The 27,352-nt window shown below is 41.1% G+C and overlaps 1 protein-coding gene and 1 long non-coding RNA gene across 2 annotated transcripts in view; one reads left to right on the top strand and one right to left on the bottom strand.

Annotated features, from left to right (window-relative positions):
• Positions 1–27,352, top strand: part of LOC138760435 (exportin-5) — a 175,784-nt gene that overhangs the window by 124,769 nt on the left and 23,663 nt on the right. Inside the window, exons 26-28 of the mRNA XM_069931026.1 lie at positions 7,889–7,935; positions 17,775–17,872; positions 18,411–18,464. Of these exons, the coding sequence (XP_069787127.1) occupies positions 7,889–7,935; positions 17,775–17,872; positions 18,411–18,464 (199 nt within the window). The remainder of the gene's footprint in view (positions 1–7,888; positions 7,936–17,774; positions 17,873–18,410; positions 18,465–27,352) is intronic.
• LOC138760437 (uncharacterized) lies at positions 15,850–26,396 on the bottom strand. The gene is made up of 3 exons (XR_011355600.1): positions 26,030–26,396; positions 20,400–20,455; positions 15,850–18,922 (listed from the first exon to the last, which is right to left on the bottom strand). It is a non-coding gene; the product is annotated as an uncharacterized lncRNA (long non-coding RNA).

The raw sequence follows: 27,352 nt of genomic DNA, 5'->3' as shown, positions 1-27,352 counted from the left end.
TATCTGAGATAGTTTGAGACAGTATGAAAGACCTGTTCAAAGCCACTCGGGGTTATAAGATCATAATCATAGAATGGTATATCAAGTATTTACACAGAACAATTTATTTTCCCCAAAAAATTCTGCCCAGGTTCTACCACTCACCTGGAAAATAGGGGCAACTTGCATTGGCCAACTAACTTTCCTACCTGCACAGCTTTGGCATGTGGGAGGAAACCAGGGCTCTTGGAGATGATGTAATGGAGAAGATGCAAACTTCACACAGCATCCAAGTTTGTGCTTTGAGGCAGCAGCTCTGCTAGTTGCACAATTATGTCACCAGTGTGATGTATTTTGTTAATGGATGGGCTTTTGGTTTGTACTACTTTGAGTCTGCTTGGACCATGCTGCCTTGTGGAATGCCTGTAATGGCAAAATACAAGTATTTTGACCTGTGGTTGTAAAAATGCATATGTAATTTTGGGCATCCTGCGAAGGCATCAGTTTAGTAACTGCTGTTTTGAAGACCAACTGGCTTAATATAAAATATTTTGATGCTGTTCTCTCTAATATTCAAGTTAAAGGGGTGTGGTGGGTGAATTGTGGAGAAGTACTTTGGAAGGCTATAGATTGGACAGTGTTTCAGATAAACTGGGCATTCATTATGTGATTACGGATGATGAAACGTTATCAGTTCAAGTGAAGAACCTAGATTGCTAATGTCTTATTGCTATGTGAATTTTTGTGTTTTTTTTACAGTTCTTTTTATACATTCTTACATAATATAAGAACCCCCACCCCCAGCTTTCATCAGTGCAGAGAAATGGGGTTATTTTGGCCCAATAAAGTATCCAACTTTTAAGAGAATGATTTAAGTTTTGGAGGCATTTGCAAATATTTAAAGACCTTTCTTGTTGTCTTAAAATTCCTAAACAAAATCTTGAGATAAATCAAGTAAAAGCAGAATAGATTTTGGCAGATCCACATGGAGAAGTCCTGATCTTGCAATCTGAGCTGCAGTCAGTTTCCTAGCTGTGCTGTGGTTCTGCATAGGTTTGAAAAGGGGAGCAGAAGCTATCTGAGAATCCCTTGGAATCTAACAACTGATTCTGTGGCAGGTTGGATCATTTATTTGATTGGTAGAACCATAGAACATTACAGCACAGAATCAGGCCTCTTCAGCCCTTCTAGTCTGTGCCAAACCATTTGTTTGCTGAGACCCACTGACCTGCACCCTGTCCATAGCCCTCCACACCTCTGCCATCCATGTACCTATCTAAATTCTTCTTAAATGTTAAAATTGAGCCTACATTCATCAGTTCAGCTGGCAGCTCGTTCCACGCTCCTACCACTCTGTATAAAGATGTTCTCCCTAAACTTTTCCCCTTTCACTCTTAACCCATGTCCTCTGATTTGTCTCACCTACCCTCGGTGGAAAACGCCTAATCTACATTTACTCTGTCTATCCCCCTCATAATTTTAAATACTTCTATCAAGTCTCCCGTTTTTCTACGTGTCAGGAAATAAAGCCCTAACCTGTTTAATCTTTCTCTGTAACACAGTTCCTGAAGTCTGGGCAACATCCTCGTAAATATTCTCTGCCCTCTTTCTATCTTATTGATATCTTTCTGTAGTTAGGTGACCAAATTTGGCCTCCAAATTTGGCCTCAGCAATGTCTTACACAACTTTAATATAGCAACCCAACTCCTGTACTCAATAGTTTAATTTATGAAGGCCAATATGCCGAAAGCTCTCTTCACAACCCCATTTACCTGTGACACCACTTTCAAGGAATTATGTACTATAATTCCCAGATCTCTCTATTCTACCGCACTCCTCAGTGCCCTACCATTTACCATGAATGTCCTTTCTTGGTTTGTCCTTCCAAAATGTAACACCTCACTTGCTGCCATTTTTCAGCCCATTTTTCCAGCTGGCCTAGGTCCCCTCTGCGAGCTTTGAAAACCTTCCTCGCTGCCCACAAAACCTCCAAATTTAGTGTCATCTGCAAACTTGCTGATCCAATTTATCACATTATCATCCACATCAATGATATAATTGACGAACAATAATGAGGCCCACCACTGGTCACAGGCCTCCAGTCTGAGAAGCAATCATCTGGCTTCTCCTGTCCAGCCATTGTAAAATTCAGTTCAGTACTTCACCATGAATACTGAGCGCTGGAATGTTCCTGACTTATTTCCCATGTGATAATAGATAATAGGTGCTGGAGTAGGCTATTCAGCCCATTGAGCCAGCACCACCATTCATTTAGATCATGGCTGATCTTCCACTGTCAGTACCCTGTCCCTGCCTTATCCCCATAACCCTTAATTCCCCTGTCCACAAGAACCTTATCTAACTCCCTCTTGAACTTATCCAGAGAACCCGCCTCTACCACACTTTGCAGCAAAGGCCTGACTAAAATCCATGTAGACAACATCCACAGCCTTTCCTTCACCAACTTTCCTGGTAACCTCCTTGAACACTTAAACACGACTTACCATGCACAAAGCCATTTTGACTACCCCTAATCAGTCCATGGCTATCCAAATAATTGTATATCCGATCTCTTCGATCATCTTCCAATAATTTACCAACTACTGATATCAGGTTCACCAGTCTATAATTTCCACGGTTACTTTCGGAGCCTTTTTTTAAACAATGGAACAACGTGAGCTAATCTCCAATCCTCTGGCACCACACCTAAGGGCATTTTAAATATTTCTGCCAGAGCCTCTGCAATTTCTGCACTAGGCTCTCTCAAGGCCTGCAGGAATATCTTCTCAGGCCCTGGGTATTTATTCACCCTTATTTGCTTTAAAACAACACGCATTTCCTCATCTTTAATCTGTATAGTTCCATGACCTCACTGCTTGCTTTCCTTGCTTCCCATGACTCTGCTCTTTTCCTGAGTGAATACTGAAGGAAAAAAAAATTGAAGACCTCTCCCATTTCTTTTGGCTCCATACAAAGCAGACTACTCTGATCTTCAAGAGGACCATTTTGTCCCTTACTCTTGCTTTTGATCTTAAAACCATATCTTTGATCTTGATAGGAACATAGAAACTCTGTACTCTCAAAATTTCAACTTTGAAGGGCCTCCACGTACCTTGCACATCCTTGCCCAAAAACATGCATTCTAGATCCTTTCTCAATTCCTCAAAATTGGCCTTTCTCCAATTTAGAATCTCAACCTGAGGACCCAGACCTACCTTTCTCTATAATTCTTTGGCTTGGCTTCGCGGAAGAAGATTTATGGAGGGGGTAAAATGTCCACGTCAGCTGCAGGCTCGTTAGTGGCTGACAAGTCCGATGCGGGACAGGCAGACACGGTTGCAGCGGTTGCAGGGGAAAATTGGTTGGTTGGGGTTGGGTGTTGGGTTTTTCCTCCTTTGCCTTTTGTCAGTGAGGTGGGCTCTGCGGTCTTCTTCAAAGGAGGTTGCTGCCCGTCAAACTGTGAGGCGCCAAGATGCACGGGTTGAGGCGATATCAGCCCACTGGCGGTGGTCAATGTGGCAGGCACCAAGAGATTTCTTTAGGCAGTCCTTGTACCTTTTCTTTGGTGCACCTCTGTCACGGTGGCCAGTGGAGAGCTCGCCATATAACATGATCTTGGGAAGGCGATGGTCCTCCATTCTGGAGACGTGACCCACCCAGCGCAGCTGGATCTTCAGCAGCGTGGACTAATTGCAGTATGATCATTGGACCCAAATTGTTCCCTTCACATACTTCTGTCACCTCTCCTGTCTCATTTCCTAAGAGGAGATCGAGTATTCCACACTCTCTCATTGGTACCTCTATGTATTGATTTAGAAAATTTTCCTGATCACATTTGACAAACTCCAAGTCATCCAGCCCTTTTACAGTAAATGAATCCCAGTCAATATGTGGAAAGTTAAAATCTCCTACTGTCACAACCCTGTTTCCTACAGCTGTCTGCTATCTCTACAGATTTGCTCCTCCAATTCTTGTTGACTATGGGTGGGTCTATAAAAGCTCCACCCATAGCCTCAGTGAACAAGCCCTCTGGTCTGTCTTGCCTGAGCACAACTGTGATATTTTTCCTGATGAGTAATGCCATTCTTCCCCCCTCCCCCCCCCCCCCCCCCCACCCCAACCATTCTATCTCGCGGGATGCAACAGAAGCCTGGAACATTGAGTTGCCAGTCCTGCCCCTCCTGAAAGCAAGTTTCACTAATGGCCATAATGTCATAATTCCAAATGCCAATCCACATTCTAAGCTCACCTGCCTTTCCTACAATAATACATCTTGCATAGAAATAGATCCACCTGAGAACATTTCCATCACATTCAAGCCATTGATTTCTAATAGTACATGCAATTTTAACATTATCTCTTCCCTTCTCCACTCCTCTATCTGCACTGGCACTCTGGTTCCTGTCCCCCTGCAAATTTAGTTTAAACCCTCCGAAACAGTATTAGCAAACCTTCCCTCAAGGATATTGGTCCCTCTGGTTCAGATGGAACAGGCCCCACCTTCCCTTCCAATGATCCAGAAACCTGAAGCTCTCCCTCCTACACCATGTCTTAAGCCACATGTTAAGCTGCATTATCCTCCTATTTCTAACTTCACCCTTTCTACCCAAGTCATTGGTCCCTACATGGACAACGACATCTGGCTGTTCACTCTCCCTCCTGAGAATGCCATGAACTCGATCTGAGATAACATGGATCCTGCCACCAGGGAGGCAACATACCATTTGAGATTCTCGATCTTTTCCACAGAACTTCTTATCTTTCCCCCTGATCACTACAGCTTGCCTCTTCTCCTCCTTCCCTTCTTAGTCACAGGATCCAAAGACCTGATCTCTGTGGCTTGTCTCTTGAAGGTTGTTTCTTCCCCCCCACCACAGTATCCAAAATGGTATACCTGTTATTGAGGGTGACGGCCACAGGGGTGCCCTGCACTGCCTTCCTGTTTCCTTTCCCTCTCCTGACTGTCGCCATCTCTCCTCCTCCTGCCTCATAGGTGTGATAGTGTCCCTGTAACTCCTGTCTATCACTCCCTCTGCCTCCCAAATAATCTGGAGTTCATCTAAATCCAGCTCCAATTTCTTAAAAAAAAATGACCCTTACCTGTGCCTACCTGCTGAATCCTTTTTGTTTCTCTAATAGGGTGACCCTTTCCGATTTCAACTCCGACTGTTCCTCACTTTTTGCCTGTTCTTGCCAAAGAAGCCTGTTGAGCTAAAGCCTTCCCACTGTGACTCAGCTCACTTTGACAATGACTGCTTACCTCCTTTGTCTTCGTTGAACTCTGTTGCCCAATCAACTATCTGCTGAGTCTCTCCTTTTTATTTGAATATTTAAATTTTATATGACAAACATGGAATCAACAAAACAGTAAAAGTTGAATACAGAGTTAAATTAATAATCTTTGATACATGATAGCTCTAATCCCCATCTCCCCCAGCCTCTTGTGAATAGTGAATAAAGTAAAGAAATAGACCCCAAAGAAAGAAATACAGAGATGCAGAAAAGAGGAAAAAAAAAAGAAACCGGGATTGTCAAAGTCTCGTTTTCCCCACAAAATTTCACATTTTCAAAATTTATTTAGATCTCAAGGGGGGTAATAATGTGGGTCTCGTGGGTGAGTTGGGACACAATTAAAATTTGCACCTGCATTTTGCAAATATGGCTGCCATATTTGTAAGAACATCCCATACTTATTTGTTAAGTTATGTAATCTTCTCCAGGGGGACACAACTATGCATTTCCACATTCTAGTGGGCTATACCTAGATGTGAATCAGACTTCTAAGTAATTGCTATACATTTCCTGGCCACTGCCAATGCAATCTTAACAAATATTGTTTGATGTTGGGACAGTTTCATTTTGAGTCTTATAGTAGCAATATTCCCCAATAAGAATAATTCTGGTTTCTGGAAATTGGATTCCTATAATTTGCTCTTTTTAAAAAAAAAAAAAAAATCCCCAGATCTAGCCAAAAAGGTCCTACCTTGGAACGTGCCCAAGTTGAATGTAAAAAAAAAAATTCTTATCTCCTCACCGCACCTAAACCTTTGATCCAAAATGCCTGATTTTAATTTTTGCGGTGTGAGATATAACTGGTGCAAAAAAATTTTATTACACCATTCTATATCTTTTATTTAACGTATTGATCATACAGTCCCAGCATAAATCAGACCAGTTTTGATCATCTCTGTCTTAACTTGTTTATTAGGACTTCCTGTTTGAAATAGTAAATACATTGCTGAAGTAAATTTCTTTGTATTTCCTTTTTAAATCAAAGTCTCCACATCACTACACTTTAATAAAGTCATTGTCTGGCCCACTTTATCCCCTAAATATGCTCTTAAGGGAAAATAGCAGAATATTATAGAAATATCAAACATTTTTTTTAATTGTTCAAATGACACGAGTTGCCCCTGCTCATAACAATAGTCTCTCCTTTTTTATCTCCTTTGTCTTCAACTGTTGAACTCAACTGCCTAATCAACTGCTATCTGCTGAGTCTCTCCTTTTTCAATCCCTGTCTTCAACTGTTGAAGACTCGCTGCTGCCATTAGGAAAGAGGTACAGAAGCCACAAGACTTGCACTATCAGATTCAGGAACAGCTGCTACTCCTCCACTATCAAACTCCACAATGACAAACTCGATCAGAGACTTATTTAAAGACTCTTGTGTGCTTTATTAATTTTCTTTTGTTCTCTGTATTGCACAATCAGTTTGTTTACATTCATTATCTGTTTACAGTTCTTTTATTTGTTTATGTTGTGTACAGTTTATTTTTTGCATGACCAATTAGTGGTAATTCTGCTGTTACCGCAGGAAAATGGAATCTTAGGGTTGTATGTGATGTCATGTATGTAAGAAATCATGCCCAAGCAACTGCTATCTGCTAAGTCTCTCCTTTTTCAACCTCCTTGTTTTCAACTGTTGAACTCGATTGGTAGTTAAACTAGAGGAAAGATTAAGATTTTTATAATGTTTAAAATATTTTTAAATGCAATTTTATTAAAAATTAATATTGAAATGTTTTAATTCCATTGAATGCTTCTGAATATTAGGGATGTTTCAGAAGCTTTGAAAAACTGACAATTTTGGCCAATAGCCTGTCGTGCCTTTACTGAATTTGGCTTGGGGAGGTGTGTTTTTTTTAGTTTTTGTGCCCACCCATATTGTATTGCTTAGTCACTGTTTATGTCCTAGCTCCCTGAGTCCAGAATGCTCTTGGCTTGCAAGATTGGCCATGTTGGGTCAATTTGGGACTTTGGGGAATGGGAATGCTGAGTGTGCTTGGGAATATCTTTTTCCTGTGTTTTTTGGCAATGGTAGAAAAATGTCTTGCTTGCATTCAAAATACCAAAGCTGCACATTCTTTGACACAGCTGGGCTTGTTAGGTCACTATTGCCTTAAGACGGCTAAGTTGTATTGCACATGAGGCCCTATATGTAGTTTGTGATGGACTGGCCCATGGAACAATTGGTGAGTGTCTCCTTCAGTATTGCTCTAATGGAAAGGCTGGTAGTATATCTGATACAGAAGGAGCAGATTGAAGGGAGATGGGATAAATGGGTGTGAATAGTAGTCAAGAAGGTAATGTAAGGGAAGCTGGGTCTGAAGTGGGAAAAATGTGTGATGGGCATTAGATGCTGATGGTGGGGTGACAGTGTTCTTCATTAGGCAGGCATTCATGAGTTGGAGCCACTGTGGTTGGACGTGATTATGAGGCACCACTCTAAAGAGGAGATGGTTCTGGGACTTGAACGTGAAAGACGCCTCAATACTATTGCGGGGGAGGGGGGGGGGTTTGTTGGAGGCCTTTACACGGATCTCCATTTAAGCCTGTTTATAATTCATGTTTGAAGATTTGCCATGAATCAGTATTATTCTACACTATTGTTTTTCATTCTTCCAGAGACTGAATGGCAAATGGGTTGTCATCAACCAGAGAGGCCTATTAGAGTAAGTAAATGGACTCAAGATCCAAAGCCAAATTAATTATTGCTTAGGTATTCCTAAATATAATACAGATATATTTTGTATATTGATAACTTGTTGCAAGGTGGAAATATTGGCACAGATAAGGATTTAGTTTTTGTTACGAGGTATATTATATATTACATATAAATATGTCTTTAAAAGAAATAAATGGGTGGGGGGTTTGTGTGTAGGTCATTTCACAAACAGAGTAACACTTCACAAGTCATTTAAAATGCAATAACTTTGCTGAAAGTGGGACATTAAGGCACCAGTGCCTTTGCAAAGACAATGAAACTACTTTGGAAGGAACTTCAGAAACAGGTGCAAATGGATTGGTGGCCAGGATCAGGAAACTGATTCTGGTGTCAGCAATCTGTCTGGTTGCATTTGGGTGTTCTAAGAGGGCTCGTGAGGTTTTCACAAGCAGAGGGAGAGAGAGGGAGGGAGAGGGAGGGGGAGGGAGGGGGAGGGGGAGGGAGGGGGAGGGAGGGAGGGGGAGGGAGTACTACAGTTCTGCGGTAGTTTTTCGGAGACTGCAACATGACAAGCTAGAGGCTTGTTGAAAATCCCATTTTGAAGATGGGTTGTGAGTTCTGAGTTCAGCCTGTTGAAAAACCCTTGTAGTCCTTGCAAGAGGAAATGGCTGGCTAGAGAGTGTTTCTCCAGAAATAAAGCAAACAAGATGAACTCTGTGGTGACCCGGAAGAAGAGGTTATCATTTGGAAAACCCATGATGGGGCAGGACACTGAAGTGGCTGATTGGAAGAAATCAGTTTGTGTGTGTGTCTAACGAGAAACAAGTCTTTTTGAAACCAACGAGAACCTTCCTGAGTGGTAAACATTTACCTTTAAGCACCAGAGCCTGGTGAAAATTCATAAATGTTAAATTCTCTGCACAGTATAAATATTGCCTTATACCGGTGAATTTGGATGAGTGAGAAATGAGATTGCACTATGAATCAAATAACTTTTCTGAACTTAAACACACATTACATACACGTGCGCTTAGAATTAGAAGGGGTTTGTTAATAGTAATAAGTTAAAGTTTGATCCTGTTTTTATGTTCAAAGAAAATTAAAAGCAACTTTTGTTTAAGTAACCATTTGACTTGGAGAATTTCTATTGTTGCTGGGTTTTGGGGTCTTCTGGATTTGTAACAAAGTGGGAGTTCATCTTTTTGGATTGAAATATTTGGAGTTTTGGGATTTTAACTTTTAGAGTTTTTGTGATTTATTGGTTAATTGTTTTTTTTCAAGCTAATTTAAAGCTTGTGTGTGTGGAAAAACAGCAGCAATGAATGTTAGTACAATTTTGTTGCACTCATCACCTGCAGAGCTGCAGAGAAAAAAGAAAAGAGGAATTGATGGTCATTGCTAAGGAATTATAGCTGGCTGAGATCAAGCATCGGATGAGGAAACTACAAATACATAGTAAAATATATAGGTGAGGGAAAATTTTTTGAGAAAGACTTGAACAGTTTTCCGGAGGATAAATCTTTTGAATTGGAATTGGAAAAATTGAGGGTGGAAGAAGAAAGAGAAATGAGAGTTTGAATTGCAGGGACAAAAAAATGAGGGAGAGGAAGTCGAAAAGCCAAGAGAGAATGATGAAAGAAAAAATATAACTTAGAAAAAATTGAGGAATATTAAAGCAAAGACAGTGGCAAACAATTAGAGAAGTTAAAAATTGAGATGGAGGGAGGTAAGATAATTGAGGCTGTAACTCCTGAGGAGAGGTTTTTGACTAGTAGGTAAATCTATCTAATTCCTCCTTTTGATGAGGGAGATATAGATACATATTTTCAGCTTTTTGAAAAGGTTGCTGAGAGCTCAAGATGGCCAAAAGAAAAAGCACAAATTGCATACTCTAGTTTGATTACAGAGCAAGTGGAAAATTATGATACTGTTAAACAAGCAGTATTCTCCTCCAGGAAAAACAAGGACTGGTTTGACGAAAACAGCCAGGAAATCCAGGAGCTGCTGGCAAAGAAGCGAGCTGCCACCAGGCTCACCTTACAAAGCCGTCCCGTCCAGAGAAGAAACAAGCCTTCCGTCGCGCATGCAGCCATCTTCAGCGCAAACTCCGGGAGATCCAAAATGAGTGGTGGACTAGCCTCGCCAAACGAACCCAGCTCAGCGCGGACATTGGCGACTTCAGGGGTTTCTACGAGGCTCTAAAGGCTGTGTACGGCCCCTCACCCCAAGTCCAAAGCCCGCTGCGCAGCTCAGACGGCAAAGTCCTCCTCAGCGACAAGATCTCCATCCTCAACCGATGGTCAGAACACTTCCAATCTCTTTTCAGTGCCAACCGCTCAGTCCAAGATTCCGCCCTGCTCCAGCTCCCTCAACAGCCCCTAAGGCTAGAGCTGGATGAGGTTCCCACCCTGGATGAGACATATAAGGCAATCGAACAACTGAAAAGTGGCAAAGCAGCAGGTATGGATGGAATCCCCCCAGAAGTCTGGAAGGCTGGCGGCAAAACACTGCATGCCAAACTGCAAGGGTTTTTCAAGCTTTGTTGGGACCAAGGTAAACTGCCTCAGGATCTTCGTGATGCCACCATCATCACCCTGTACAAAAACAAAGGCGAGAAATCAGACTGCTCAAACTACAGGGGAATCACGTTGCTCTCCATTGCAGGCAAAATCTTCGCTAGGATTCTACTAAATAGAATAATACCTAGTGTCGCCGAGAATATTCTCCCAGAATCACAGTGCGGCTTTCGCGCAAACAGAGGAACTACTGACATGGTCTTTGCCCTCAGACAGCTCCAAGAAAAATGCAGAGAACAAAACAAAGGACTCTACATCACCTTTGTTGACCTCACCAAAGCCTTCGACACCGTGAGCAGGAAAGGGCTTTGGCAAATACTAGAGCGCATCGGATGTCCCCCAAAGTTCCTCAACATGATTATCCAACTGCACGAAAACCAACAAGGTCGGGTCAGATACAGCAATGAGCTCTCTGAACCCTTCTCCATTAACAATGGCGTGAAGCAAGGCTGTGTTCTGGCACCAACCCTCTTTTCAATCTTCTTCAGCATGATGCTGAACCAAGCCATGAAAGACCCCAACAATGAAGACGCTGTTTACATCCGGTACCGCACGGATGGCAGTCTCTTCAATCTGAGGCGCCTGCAAGCTCACACCAAGACACAAGAGAAACTTGTCCGTGAACTACTCTTTGCAGACGATGCCGCTTTAGTTGCCCATTCAGAGCCAGCTCTTCAGCGCTTGATGTCCTGCTTTGCGGAAACTGCCAAAATGTTTGGCCTGGAAGTCAGCCTGAAGAAAACTGAGGTCCTCCATCAGCCAGCTCCCCACCATGATTACCAGCCCCCCCACATCTCCATCGGGCACACAAAACTCAAAACGGTCAACCAGTTTACCTATCTCGGCTGCACCATTTCATCAGATGCAAGGATCGACAATGAGATAGACAACAGACTCGCCAAGGCAAATAGCGCCTTTGGAAGACTACACAAAAGAGTCTGGAAAAACAACCAACTGAAAAACCTCACAAAGATAAGCGTATACAGAGCCGTTGTCATACCCACACTCCTGTTCGGCTCCGAATCATGGGTCCTCTACCGGCACCACCTACGGCTCCTAGAACGCTTCCACCAGCGTTGTCTCCGCTCCATCCTCAACATCCATTGGAGCGCTTACATCCCTAACGTCGAAGTACTCGAGATGGCAGAGGTCGACAGCATCGAGTCCACGCTGCTGAAGATCCAGCTGCGCTGGATGGGTCACGTCTCCAGAATGGAGGACCATCGCCTTCCCAAGATCGTGTTATATGGCGAGCTCTCCACTGGCCACCGTGACAGAGGTGCACCAAAGAAAAGGTACAAGGACTGCCTAAAGAAATCTCTTGGTGCCTGCCACATTGACCACCGCCAGTGGGCTGATATCGCCTCAAACCGTGCATCTTGGCGCCTCACAGTTTGGCGGGCAGCAACCTCCTTTGAAGAAGACCGCAGAGCCTACCTCACTGACAAAAGGCAAAGGAGGAAAAACCCAACACCCATCCCCAACCAACCAATTTTCCCCTGCAACCGCTGCAATCGTGTCTGCCTGTCCCGCATCGGACTTGTCAGCCACAAACGAGTCTGCAGCTGACGTGGACTTTTTACCCCCTGCATAAATCTTCGTCCGCGAAGCCAAGCCAAAGAAGAGAAAGATTGAAAGCTATGAGTTGGTTCCAGAAGCATATGGACAAAAATTTAGGAGTTTGGTTTAAACATGGAACCAATCTTATATGGAGTTTGCTCAAGGTTGGTGCACCTCAAAAGGAATGAATAATGATTTTGACAGATTAAGAGAATTGATATTAATTGAGGAAATTAAAAGGTCTATTCCAAATGAGATTTAATTATACCTGGATGAGAAAGATATGGGGACGTGGCAACAAACGGCTAGGTTAGCAGATGAATATGCCCTGATTCACAAAAGCAAATTTCAGTGCGGTAAGCATTTTCAGAGAGTTAATGTGGAACAGATTAGTTAAGTTAGTGGAGAATGTCAAGAGAAAAGATGGTAAGGTGGGAAAGGACAGAACTTCTGGATTTGTATGTCATTTTTGTAAGAAACTTGGTCATGTCCTTCCAAATTGTTTAGTGTTGAAAAAGAGATGAGAAAAGGAGGTATTAAACAGAAGCATGTATTCAGACAGTTGAATTTAATGAGAACAGATGTTACGTACTTGGTAAGCATGTTATGGATGTATTTAAACCTTTTGTGTCAGAGGGCTTGGATTCAGTAAAGGATGGAAATTCCCAGATTCCAGTTAAGATTCTTAGAGATACTGGAGCTGCCCATCATTGTTATTGGAGAATGTTTTTACTCTTGATCAAAAAATAGACACAGGAGAGACGACTTGGATTGGAGGTGATGCAGAGTTATTATCTCTACACAAAATAGTATTGAATTTAGAATTTGTTAAAGGATCAGTTGTAGTAAGAGTTATTTCAAAGTTACCCATTCAAGGATTCTCATTTTTATTGGGGAATGATTGGCAGAGGATAAAGTTGGGTCAGTTTTGAGATTAACAAATAAATCTAGTAAGGATGAGGTTGAAGAAGATTGTGAGATTTATCCTCCATTTGCTGTAACAACGTTTTTGTCTAAGAAAATTATGAGAGCAGAGGACGATCCAGTTGTTAGAGACTTGCCTTTACTTCTGAAAGAGACCAGAAAAGGCAGTTTAAATGTGAGAGTCAAAATTTCTGGTGTCAAGGAAAGAGTTAATTGGGCAGCAAAAGACAAATTCTGATTTTGTTGACTTAATGAGGAAGAGATTAAGGAAATTCTCTGTGGATATTACTTGGAGGGTGAATTATTAATGAGGAAATGGAGACCTCATGATGTTACTGCAAATGAAGAATGGGCGGTGATTCATCAGGTGGTCATTCCTAGAAGTTACTGGAATTAAATTTTAAATTTGGCCCATAGTACACCTTTGGGTGGTCATTTTGGTGTAAAGAAAACCATGAATAAGATTTTAAGACAATTTTTCTGGCCTGGTTTGAGGAACAATGTTGTGAATTGGTGCCAGACATTTCACCTTTGTCAGGTTGTGGGGAAACCTAACCAGGGTCCTCCAGTAGCTTCCTTGCAAACTATTTTGGTTGTTGGGGAACCGTTCACTAGGGTTATTGTGGATTGTGTGGGACCCCTGCCTTAAACAAAAGCTGGGAATCTATACCTGTTAACAATTAGGTGTATGGCATCCAGATTTCCAGAAGCTATACCATTGAGAAATATTAAAGCAAAGATAGTGGCAAAGGCTTTGGAAAAAAAAATAAAGTTTTGGGGTAACTTAGAGATCCAGAGTGATCAAGGAAGTAACTTCATGTCCGGGTTGTTTCAGCAGTTGATTTATGAGTTAGGAATTAAACAGATCACTTCATCTGTGTACCATCCTGAAACTCAGGGAACTTTGGAAAAATTTCATTCTACTCTTTAAAAATATGATGAGGGTTTATTCTCTGGAGAATGGGAAAGATTGGGACAAAGGTATTAATTTACTGTTATTTTCAACAAGAGAGTCTGTGCAGGATTCATTAGGTTTCAGCCCTTTTGAAATTGTGTTTGGACATCAGGTTAGAGGACCTTCAATGTTGTTAAAAGAAAAGTAGGTTAATGAAGATGTACAGTTGGACTTGCTGGATTATGCTTCTAAATTTAAAGATCATTTACAAAAAGTGTGAACTTTGGCTCGAGAAGTTAGAAGTGTTTCAGAGTAAAATGAAGCATTTATTTGACAAGAAAGCTCAAGTGAGGAATTTTAAAATAGGAAGTAAAGTTTTAATTTTGTTCTCAACTCATGACAATCCTCTGAGAGTGAAATTTTCTGGACCATACAAAGTGAGATCAAAACTGAATGATGTTAATTATGTGATAAACACTCCAGATGTTGAAACCTTGTTATGAGGATAAAAGTAGTGGAGAACAGTCTGTATCAGAGGTGTTAAGGCTTGAAGAAGTTACGGATCATAAGGTTATAGAAACAGAATCTTGTGAGGGTAGCCTTAAAGAAACTTTGGTTCCTGTGCGCCTGTCTAACTCAGCAACTTTGGAAAATCTGAAGGAAAAGTTGGGCCATTTTAAATCACATGAACAGATGCAGTTGAAACAGTTACTTTTGAAATATACAAATTTGTTTCCTGATGTGCCAAAAAGGACATCAGTGATTTATTATGATGTGGGAGAGGCAAGTCCCATAAAACCACACCCATATAGAATAAACATTCAGAAGAGTAAAATCATGGAATATATGTTGAAACATGATATTATTAGACCTTCAAACTTATATTGGAGTTCTTGTGTTCTGGTACCTAAAACAGATGGAACTGTTAGGTTCTGTACAGATTACAGGAAGGTTAATTCATTAACTAAAACAGATGGTTATCCTATTCCTAGAATTCTTGATTGTAATGATAAAATTGGGAAACCTAAATTTCTTACTAAAGTGGATTTGTTGAAAAGTTAACTGGTGTGTGCCTATAACTGAGAGAGGAAAGAATATTTTGGTTTTTGTAACTCCATCTGGTTTATACGAACATTATGTGCTACCTTTTGGCATGAAAAATGCCCCTGCAATATTCCAAAGGATGATTAATTCGGTAATCCAAGGTTTGACACATACAGATGCTTATATTGATGGCTTGATCACAAAATGTGACACATGGGAATAACATCTGAGGGAATTGGACAAATTATTTGCAAGATTATCCAAAGCAACCTTAATTGTCAATTTTGGTAAAAAGTGAATTTGGACATGCTACTGTGACATACTTGGGTCATGTAGTTGGTCAGGCAAAATTGCACCTATTCAAACTAAAGTGCATGCAATTTCAAATTTCCTATTCCCAATGGCAAGAAAGCAGTGAGAAGGTTTTTAGGAATGGTAGGAAATTTTGCAGATATTTTGTACAAGTTGCTCTTCCTTTAATGAATCTTTTGAAGAAAGGGAAGAAATTTGTATGGATGAAAGTTTGTCAGAGAGCTTTAGGAAATTTACCCTGTTTTAAAATCTGATTTTGACAGACTATTTTCTTTAGCAGTGGATCCCAGTGAGGGGGCACCAGGTGCAGTTATGTTACAAAAACATAATGAAATTGACCATCCAGTTGCCTACTTTTCAAAAAAATTCAATGTTCATCAAAGGAAGTATTCCACTATTGAGAAGGAACTGGTCTTGATAATTCTGCAAGCTCTGCAGAATTTTGATGTGTATCTGGGTACGTGTATCTGGGTACACATTAACCAGTTGTGATATTTACTGACCATAATCCTCTGGAGTTTTTGAATGAAATGAAGAATAAAAACAGAAGATTGTTAAACTGGAATTTAATATTGCAAGAATATAATCTGCAATTTAATCTTATCAGAGGTACAAATAATGTAATAATGGATTGCTTGTCAACATATTAAAATTCAAGATGTAAAGCAATATAAACTCAAGTTTGGGATACATTGTTATAACATATTATACATTGTGTAATGTTATCACTGTTGTGATTGTGATTGTGAAGTCAGTTTAGTTATAACAAAATTTTAACTCCAGATTTAAAATCCCTTTGTAGGGGGAGAATGTTACGGGTTATATATTGTATATAAATATGTCTGAGATGGATTGTGGAGGTTTAATGTGTGGGAGACTTCACAAAGACATCTATCTCATTTAAAATGTAAGAGCTTTGCTGAAAGTGGGACATTAAGGCACCAGTGCCTTTGCAAAGACAATGAAACTACTTTGGAAGGAACTTCAGAAGCAGGTGCAAATGGATTGGTGGCCAGGATCAGGAAACTGATTCTGGTGTCAGCAATCTGTCTGGTTGCAGTTGGGTGTTCTAAGAGGGCTCATGTGGTTTTCATAAGCAGAGGGAGGGAGAGAGAGGGAGAGAGAGGGAGAGAGAGGGAGAGAGAGGGAGGGGGATGGGAGGGGGATGGGAGGGGATGGGAACTACAGTTCTGTGGTAGCTCTTTGGAGGCTGCAACATGGCAAGCTGACAGCTTGTTGAAAACCCCATTTTGAAGATGGGTTGTGAGTTCTGAATTCAGCCTGTTGAAAAACCCTTGTAGTCCTTGCAAGAGGAAATGGCTGGCTAGAGAGTGTTTCTCCAGAAATAAATCAAACAAGAGAAATCTATGGTGGCCCTGAAGAAGAGCTTATCATTTGGAAAACCCATGATGGGGTAAGTTTCTTTGGCAAGACACTGAAGTGGCTGATTGGAGGGAATCAGTTTGTGTGTGTCCAATGAGCATCAAATGTCTCTGAAACCAATGAGAACCTTCCTTAGCAGTAACCATTTACCCTTAAGCACCAGAGCCTGGTGAAAATTCATAAATGTTAAATTATCTGCACAGTATAGAATTACCTAATACTGGTGAATTTGGATGAGTGAGAAGTGAGATAGACTGTGAATCAAATAATTTTCTTGGACATATACAATACACATTACATACATGTGCGCTTAGAATTGGAAGGGGATTAAGTTAATAGTAATAAGTTAAAGTTTGATCCTGTTTTTGTTTAAAGAAAATTAAAATAAATAACCATTCGTCTGGTGAATTTCTGTTGCTGCTGGGTTTTGGGATCCTCTGGACTCGTAACAGCTTGATGAAATTCTGTTACAAATTTTTTTTACAAAGTTGTCCAAATTCTATAATTGAATCCTTCAGACAAGCTAAAAATTGTCTAAATTAGCTTCTAATTTTTGCTGTTATTTTAGCACATATTGCACATTTTTCTACAGCTTGCTTCAGTTACATTGGCTTTGGCTCCCTCTTTTTGATTCCTGCTCTAACTGCAATTGGGAAGTGTGACTAATCCAAGATGTTGCTTGATTAGCCTCTATCTCTTATCCTAAATATTTGTGCAGTGCACTGTTGGTGTAATATGCTGCAGTGAGAGACACCTTCAACAGGCACTAGTTCCCTGCCTTGGCTGCCTCTGATGTATGGATGAGCATGTACGTGGAAATGTATAGCAGGCAGCATTCCCTTACAATTTCTGTATTGTTCTAACTGGCAAATATAATGGAGAAACCACAAGTATGAAGGTAGATCCAAATCCTGATTATTCTCCCTATCATAATATGACAAATTTCATTTGGGGGAAAAACATAACTGCAGAAGTTCAAATAGTTAGCTCATCTCCACTATCTTGAGTGCAGTGATTAAATCCTGACTATTGACAATGCCTCATTCCAAGTATTTTTTTAAAATTAAAATGCATGTTTGTTTTAAATTCTGTAATGTAAATTTGTGTTCCTTTTGCCTTTGAAGGTTATACTGTTTTCTAATTAATTTTTAGGGCTGAAAGTGGTGGACCTGAAGAGAATCCAGAGTCCCAAGAAATGTTGGATGAACAACTAACCCGCCTTCTCACTCGTGAATCCATTGATTTAATGAGTAAGGAATATAATTTCTTGTGCGAAGAAAGTGATGCAGAGAAGAGGTTGCAAATCGATTGAATATAGAGAATTGCATGTTATCAAAGAGGACTTTTCAGTTCTAATCAAATCAACTTAAGGCTTATTTGAACCACAGAGAAAGAACATTTGATGGGTTTTGATGCTGAAAATTTGGGGTAAAAATCAAAATTCAAGCACTTGCCCGATTTTTGGCTCATACCGTAAAGGGCTCGAATATATGGAATGGATGCTGCAAGACCTGTTGAATTCCTTCAGCATTTTTGTGTTGGTCGGATAGTATTCAGTCTTTTGATTCTTTCATTATGTTGCTGCTTTCTTCCGCATCCCCTCTACCTTAATTCATACGTTTGGTCTCTGTAACACCATTACTATTAGCAAATACATGAATCTAGGGATAGGATTTAGTCCATTTAGTATATAAATGAGAAATGTGATCCCAACTACCTCCCCACCTTCTTAAGTTCAGTTTTGTAGCATAATTGTTGGGTTTGAATATTGACTGTTTCCTTTTCCAGCTGTATGCTGTTGTGTTAAGAAGGGCCCAGAGTCCATACCAGGGGATATGGATGGTAAGTTTCCAGAATATTTGTATTCTAAGTTTTGTTGTAGAATATTGATACAAGACATTAATTAAAATTAAATTTTGACTGATCAGATGTCCATCAAATGTATATGTAGCAGAGGGAGAGTTACATTCTAGGGTAACAATGCATGCCTGAGGAAGAAAACCTTATGCGTAACTTGCATTTATTTGTATTTTAAATAACCAGCCTCTTTCATGGATTGTAAAACAAAATTGTGCATTAAGTATCTTCGTTTGCAATAAGTTGCTGATTATTTTTCTGCACCTCCAATTTATAATTCTAGTTATTTTGAACAAATACTTGCATGTATTATGCTTTTACTGAATGCAGGAACGTGCAAGAAAACAAACATTTTGTCAAAATACAAAGAATCAAGATACATATATACGAGAAGTTCAGTTGCAGTCCAAGAAATTGAGTAGTTTTCTATTGCTTCGTGTCAACTGTGAAAATAAAGTATGAAACTATCAGATGAAATTGCTGTATGGGTTAACAATGCTCAGATTATACAGTCCCCACTGTTTGCTGGTGATGAATATAAAATTCTTGCACTACACCTATAACTGAGTTATTATTGGAGCAACCAACTCGTGTTTTGTGATTGAGAAACTAGGAAGGAAGAAATTATCTTAAACCATTGTGGGAGACTGGGGAAGAAATTGTAGGAGCCCTGGAGAGTATATTGTATTTTTGATAGCCATGGGTGAGTTACTAGAAGATAGGAAGATGGCAAATGTTCAGCTTTAACTTGATCAGGAAGGGAATCGAGGGCTATGGGGAGAAGGCAGGAGAATGGAGTTGAAAAGAAGAGTAAATCAGCCATGAGATGGTGGAGCAGACTTGATGGTCTGAATGCCCTAATTACACTCCTATGGGTACCCGTATGGGTCCCAGCTATGCCTCCCTGTTTGTGGGTTTTGTGGAGTAAAACATCCTACAAACCTACTGTTGGTTATAAGCCCACCCTCTGCTGGACATCATGATGCCCATGTCATGATGTCCCCCTTCCATATATATAAAACCTTGTGTGTCAGTAACCAGGTTAGTCTAATAGAAGTAAAGGATGAGAAAGCATTACGCCTCTGAGTCTTAATTGTGTGAATGCAAACACAACAGTGGTGACGAGGAACAAAATGAACTCTACACATACTCCATGCACCAACTGTGAGAAGGAAAACAACAGAAGAAAGGTAGAAAACAACTACCTAACAAACCCCAACAAATTTCTGCCAAAAGATCAAAGTGAAAGTGCACCAAGATGGTGGAGGGAAAGTTTAGGGAATTCAACAAAGTAGAAGAAAGTTGGGATAACTACATAGAACGGTTTAACTGCTGCGTAACCACAATATTGTGGAAGGTCCAGTAAACCGCAAATGTGCCCAGGGATGAAGACATTCAACGAATTATGCACAGTTCGAAGGAACCATTTAAGCCCCAAACCACCAGTTATGGCAGAAAGGCAACGATTCTATGAAAGGAGACAAGGACCAGGAGAAACAATAAGTGAATACGTGACATCGTTGTGCAAAGTGGCGGAGCTCTGTCATTTTGAGCAGTTTCTAAATTAAGCACTGAGAGACAGATTAATGATGGGGTTGGCAAATTGCCAAGCAAGGCAAAAAGATTAGGAATGGATCAAGACAGATACAGAACTGCCTGCAGCTCTAAAATGGCAGATTAAAAACTTGGATGTGGGTCAACCAGACCTGCTGGTCGGGAGGTCTTCCCACCAATACAACCACCGAACAGAAAATTGTTTCTTCAAAAATTCTAAATGCAGCCATAGGAGGACATATCAAAGTTAAATGTCCGCTTCTAAAGCGCAGGTGGCCTGCAAATAAACTGGCAGCTAAAGTCAAAACAATTGCAGAGCGAGAGAGGCAACCTAGCAACGATGATGATAACAGCCCAACGACTGACCTTGAGTGGCGGAGCACTGAAGCTCCTGAAATTTCAGCTCCTGAGATATTACACATCTGAAAATAAATGAAGGAAACACAGCAATCTTTATACAGCTAAAAATAAACGGACATCCCATGAAGATGGAGTTAGACACAGGTGCAGAGGTATCCTTAGTACCGTTACCTGTAAAGGAATGATTGCTACCATGCCTCCTGGTAAAAGCAACTGAAATAACTCTAAGATCTTTTACAGGAGACAGAATCAAAGTGTTTGGAAAAGGTAAGGTTCAGGTACGATAGAAACAACGGCAACCAAAAACACTACATCGTAGATACCCAGGGACCAACAACTTTTCGGAAGAAACTGGCTACAACACATTCCCCTAGACTGGCTTGAAATTGGTTCAATGCTAAATGTAAACCACACAGACACCTTCCAGCCAGAATTCGACCAAGTCTTCAACAACCACGCACTGGTTTTTCAACAAGAATTGGGAAAACCAAAGGTGTTCAAGCCAAACTGCAATTAAAAGATAATGCAGAACCAAAATTCTTCAAAGCCAGAACAATCCCATTTGCTATGAAAGGGAAAATTGAGGCTGAATTAAATAGACTAAAACATGAAGGCATGCAATACAATACAGCAATTGGGCAGCGCCCATCGTACCCATATGAAAAGCAAACGGTGATATTCGCATTTGCGGTGATTACAAAATCACCATCAATCCATCGCTCAAAATACACAAACACCCATTGCCCAAGGCAGAGTTGTTCCAAGCACTAAAAGGAGTGCAAAAATTCACAAAACTAGATTTGTCACAAGCATATCAACAGATAGAATTGGATTAAAAAAAAATCCAGAGAATATGTGACAATCAATAACCATCTATTCACCTATACATGCATATCTTACGGAATTTCATTAGCACTTGTGATTTTTCAAGCAACAATGGACAAATTACTACATGGACTCATAGTTGGGTGTTACCTAGATAATATCATCATCACGGGCCGAAACGACAGTGAACACTTATAAAACCTTGAAAAGGTTTTAAAACCAGACTACAACAGGCTAATATACGATTACAAAAGGACAAATGGTCTTCATGGGCCCCTCAGTAACATATTTTGGGTTTACAATTGACAACGAGGGGGTACGAATTAATTCAGCATGAACAGAAGCAGTTCGCAAGGCCCAATACCCAACCAACAAATCAGAATTAGAGTCCTTCCTCGGACTTGTTAATCACTACCGAAAACATTGGCAGGGTACGAGGGGGAGGTGTGGCGTTGCTGGTCGAGGAAGATATTACAGCGGTGCTGAGGCAAGATATACTGGAGGACTCATTGTGGGCGGCTCATGGTGGCTTGAACTAAAAATAAGAAAGGTGAGGCTACAAATATAGGGTATATTATAGGCCGCCAAAAGAGGATAGGGAACTGGAAGAGCAAATGTGCAGGGAAATAGCTGAGATGTGTAGTAGAAAGAGGGTTGTGATAATTGGGAATTTCAATTTTCCTAACATTGATTGGGAAACATATCAGTGAGAGGCAGGATGGCTTAGACTTTGTACAATGTGTTCAGGATTGCTTTTTACAGCAGTATGTTGAGGTGCCTACTAGAGGGGAGACAGTATTATATCTATTGTTAGGAAACGGAATAGGGCAGGTGACGGAAGTGTGTGTTGGTGAGAACTTTGGATCCAGTGATCGTGGGTCTGTTAGCTTCAACTTAAATATGGAAAGGGATAGGTCAGGTCCGAGGTTGAAGGTCTTCGAGTGGGGGAAGGCTAGATTTGAAGAAATAAGAAGGGATTTGCAAAAAATTATATGGGCTGATCTTTTTTCTGGAAAGGATATAGAGGAGATTTGGAGGGTATTTAAAGAAGAGATATTGAGAGTACAGGATCTTTACGTGCCAGTCAGATCGAAAGGCAAGGCCAAAAGTTCAAGGCAACCATGGTTTTCTGAAAAAATTAGGAAGTTGGTTCGGGATAAGAGGGGGGCATATGCTAAATTTAAGAAGCAAAAAATGGTTAAGATTATTATATAGATTGCAGAAAAAAACTTAAGGAAATTAGAAAGGCAAAAAGGAGGTATGAGGTGTCAATAGCTGATAAGGTAAAAGTGAATCCTAAGGGTTTTTAGGATATGTGAATACTAAAAGGATGGTTAAGGATAGAATAGGACCGCTGGAAGTGGTGAATTGTGCGAAGAACCATATCAGATGGGAGAGATATTAAATGATTTTTTCTCATCTCTGTTCACGAATGAAAAGGACATTGGACTATGTGAGGCAAATGGCTTAGTTATGGAAAAGATAGGGATTAGTAAAGAGAGGTTTTGGAGCTTATAGGGTCAATAAAAGTGGATAAGTCTCCTGGTCCTGATGGGGTTTTCCCCAGGATGTTAAGGGAGGTCAGGGAGCAAATAGCGGAGGCACTATCAGTGATTTTTCAACGATCACTGGAGGAGGGTGTGGTGCCACTGGATTGGAGGGTTGCTAATGTAGTTCTGTTGTTTAAAAAAAGGCATAAGGTGTCGGCTAAGTAATTATAGGACTGTAAGTTTGACTTCGGTGGTAGGGAAAGTTATGAAGGGTATTCTTAGAGATGGTGTGTATAAATATCTGGATAGGCAGGGATTGATGAGGAGTGCCCAGCATGGGTTTGTGAAGGGGAAGTCATGTTTGACGAAACTTGATGAGTTATTCGAAGAAGTCACAAGAAAGGTGGATGAAGGTAAGGCAGATGATGTAGTCTATCTGGATTTTAGCAAAGCTTTTGATAAGGTTCCACATGAAATGTTAGTAAGGAAGGTTCAGTCACTAGGGATTAATAGAGGAATAGTAAGATGGGTTCAGAGGTGGCTGGAGGAGAGACAGCAGAGGTTCATGGTGGACAACTGTCTGTCAGGATGGAAGCCTGTGACGAGTGGCGTGCCTCAAGGATCGGTGCTAGGTCCTCTGTTGTTCATAATTTATATTAATGATTTGGATGATGGGGTGGTTAACTGGGTAAATAAATACACAGACGATACGAAAATAGGGGGAGTGGTGGATAGCGAGGAAGGTTTTCAGGGATTACAGAGGGATTTGGTATGTCTGGAAAATTGGGCTGAAAGATGGCAGATGGAATTTAATGCAGAGAAGTGTGAGGTGCTTCATTTTGGAAAATGTAATCAAAATAGGGCATATGTAGTAAAGGGGAGGACATTGGGGAATGCACAAGAACAAAGAGACCTTGGAGTTATGATGCAGGGTTCCTTGAAGGTGGATTCCCATGTTGACAGGGTGGTTAAGAAGGCATTTGGTATGTCAGCCTTCATAAATCATAGAATAGAGTATAGGAGCTGGGAAGTGATGCTGCCACTGTTTAAGGCATTGGTGAGGCCAGGTTTGGAGTATTGTGTTCAATTCTGGACTCCAAATTATAGGAAGGATATGGATAAGGTGGAGAGGGTGCAGAGAAGATTTACAAGGATGTTGCCTGTCTTAAAATACCTAGAGTACAGAGAAAGATTGAAGAGATTAGGACTTTATTCCTTGGAACGTAGACAGTTGAGAGGGAGATTTGATAGAGGTGTTTAAAATTATGAAGGGAATAGATGACTAGATGCAAGTAGATTCTTCCCCCGAGAGCAGAGGAGGTTGAAACAAGAGGACACAAGTTGAGGGTGAGACGGCAACATTTTAGGAGAAACATTAGAGGATGCTTCTTCACTCAGAGAGTGGTGGCTGAATGGAATAATCTTCCGGAGGAAATAGTTGAGGCAGAGTCAATTCTTTCATTTTAGAGGAGGCTGGATATATACATGAATAGGAGAGGGTTGGAGGGTTATGGGTGGAGAATAGGCAGGGGGATCTATCAGTGTTGTTTTAGTGAACCAGCATGGACTTGAAGGGCTGAGATGGCATGTTATTTCATAATATGACTATGCTATGCAGCTTGCTGAACGAATTAATTACTCAAGAAAGATCAAACATAGTATTGGAACACAGAAATTAAAAACAGTCGATCAACTAAAGGAAATACTAAAGTCAACAACTAAGGTGCTGATCCACTATGACCCGAGTAAATAAGTTACACTAGCTGTGGATAATTCACAGGGGAACTAGAAGCGGTACTATCCCAAATCACAGAAAAAGGTGAGCAACCAGTAGTGTATGCTTCGCGAACTTTAACCACAAGCAAACGTAATTACGCCCAACTAGAAAAAGGATTGGCAATAGTTTTGGTGTGTTTATTTTAAAAAAAAAAAAAAAATTCCACCAATATCTTTATAGAAAAAAATTCACCCTGATCACAGACAACAAGCCTCTTAGTTTAATCCTGGGGCCACACAAAGGTATACCAGTTTTGGCTGCGGCCAGCATTCAAAGATGGGCCATGCTACTAGCACCGTGTTAACTATGACATAAAACATAAACCAGGAACACTCAACAGCCATGCAGATGCCTTATCACACATAACCGCTACCCAAGACAGAACAACGAGAAGAAAGAACAACTTCACCACTGCCCATTACAACCCAGATGATGGCAAAGGAAACCCGAAAAGAGGCAACATTAAACAAGATCCTATACTTCACCCTTAATGGGTGGCCCGAATCTGAAGTCATTCCAGAAGATCCAAAACCTTACCACACACGCCACCATGAACTATCAGTTGAAGAAGGATGTTTTATTTTGGGGTACCTGTACAATTATTCCAGCCAAATGGCAAACTACCATGTTATCAAAACTGCATCACAAGTATTCAGGAATGGTACAAATGAAGGAACTGGCCTGGATAAATGTCTGGTGGCCCTCCATAGACAGAGACATGGAAACAACAGTAAGAGAATGCAATGCAGCCAAAAATGCCACAAGCCGAAGCTAACCCATGAAAATGGCCATCCAAACCCTGGCATCAGATTCATATAGACTTCGCTGGACCATTCATGGGTGAAACTTTCCTAGTAGCTGTGGACGTACACTCCAAGTGGCCAGTAGTTTCACAGCTGAAAAATACCAAAGCAGATCCCACGATTTACTGTCTACGTGCTACCTTTGCCACTTATGGATTGCGTCATGAATTAGTTGCAGACAATAAGCCTCAATTTACATCAGAACATTTAAAAATGTATGCGCGACAACAATATCAGACATATTTTGTCTGCACCCTATCACCCAAGTACTAATGGGGAAGCAGAATGTTTTGTACAAACATTCAAAAAAAGAAAACCATGAAACATGCCTCCTGGACACACAAAATCGCAGATTTCCTATTGAGGTACAGAAACGCGCCACATTCCAATACAAAATGCACCCTGGCAGATCTAATGTTTGGTTGCAACCTGTGGACCAGGCTGTCCACAGTTCATCCAGATTTGGGTCTCCGATTGCCAAAAAAAACAAAAAAAAACCCAAAAGTATACAAAAAAAAAGCATCACCATAGACCTCACTTAGAACATTGGAAGTGGGCGAGAAAGTTCTGGTACAAGGTTATAGACAATATAAAGACCCATGGTGGGTAGGAGTAATCTGACAAAAATTGAGCCCCTGCTCATACCCTATTCTAGTGTGGGACAGATTGTGGAAGCGAATTGACTAATTACGAGCATTGACTGACACTAAGGTCCATGAACTGGAGGAGGTGGAACCATACCTGCCGTGGCCTGCCCCGACCATCCCACTCCTCAGACCGAGTTGGGGGGGGTGTGGGCAGAGATGGTCGTGGAGCCAAGTTGTTCAGTGAGGAGTCCAGTAACTGAGACTCGCAGCTAGTAGGGCAGTGATGACGGGCAGTTGCCACCAACTCGACCATCGACCTGACTATCTATGGGTCCCTCGCCGAGGCAGTCCAAAAGAGAAAGAAGACCACCTGAATGCTTTAAGGTCTATGTGCCCTGATTATTATTAAATACTTTCCCTTTAATAATTATATTTACTCATGAGATATATTCTAATTCTCACTTGTAGTCCTGGTGCCCGATGTAATCTTATTAGTTCTAAGGGGCCCAGTCAGCATTACTGCAAGGTGGGGAAGAATGTTGGGTATAAGCCCGCCCTCTACTGGACATCATAATGCCCATGTCATGATGTCACCTTTCCAAATAGACTGAACCCATCTGTAGACTAACCAGGATAGTCTAATAGAAGTAAAGGATGAGAAAGCATTATGTCTCCGAGTCTTAATTGGGTGAGTGCATACACACCACCGACACAGACAAGACCCCCCCCCCAACCACCCAAACATTTCCTCTGATAAATTGACAACTACGTGGGGCAGCCTCCTGCACCTGCGATGACCTCATCAATTTCATTAATTTTGTAGCCAATTTCCACCCTGATCCCAAACAAATCTTTCAAGAGAAGCAACACTTCACCCTGTACCTCCAAAGAACTCATTTACTCCATCTGGCCTTTGCTACATCAGAGAGACCAGTCACAGATTAGGAGATCGCTTCACCCAGCACCTCCTCTGTTCCTAATAGAAGTGACCTCCCCAGAGCCAACCATTTCAATTCTGAGTCACACTCTCAAGCTCACATGCATATTCAAGACCTTTCACATTATCCCACCCTGACCACCTGCAGATTGAAGGAACCACACCTCATTTTTTTTGTCTGGTCACTCTCCAACCCCAGGGTATGAACATTGAGTTCATTGCATTCTGCTAATCAGCTTGCTTTTTTTTCCCCCCTCCCCCTTTAACTAGTCATTCCAGTTCCCACCTTCTTTCTCTCTCCACCTAGACTCCTCCTCCCCCTTCCTGCTGTCCTCTTCACCCCCCCACCACCTCCACATCTCACCCTCACTATCTCCCCTTCCCCCTTTTGTTCAGACATCTCTCATGTCCCCTCACACCTTGATGAAGGGCTCAGGCACGAAACGTTGGTGATGTATCTTTACCGTTGCTACATAAAGGCACTGTTTGACCTGCTGAGTTTCTCCAGCATTCGTGTGTTTTTTCAGACTGCTGAGCCTA

This window comes from Narcine bancroftii, chromosome 4, assembly GCF_036971445.1.
Source record: "Narcine bancroftii isolate sNarBan1 chromosome 4, sNarBan1.hap1, whole genome shotgun sequence".
Classification (NCBI taxonomy): Eukaryota; Metazoa; Chordata; class Chondrichthyes; order Torpediniformes; family Narcinidae; genus Narcine; species Narcine bancroftii.
Note: the sequence above shows the minus strand (reverse complement) of the source record. Positions and strands in the feature narration are given on the sequence as shown.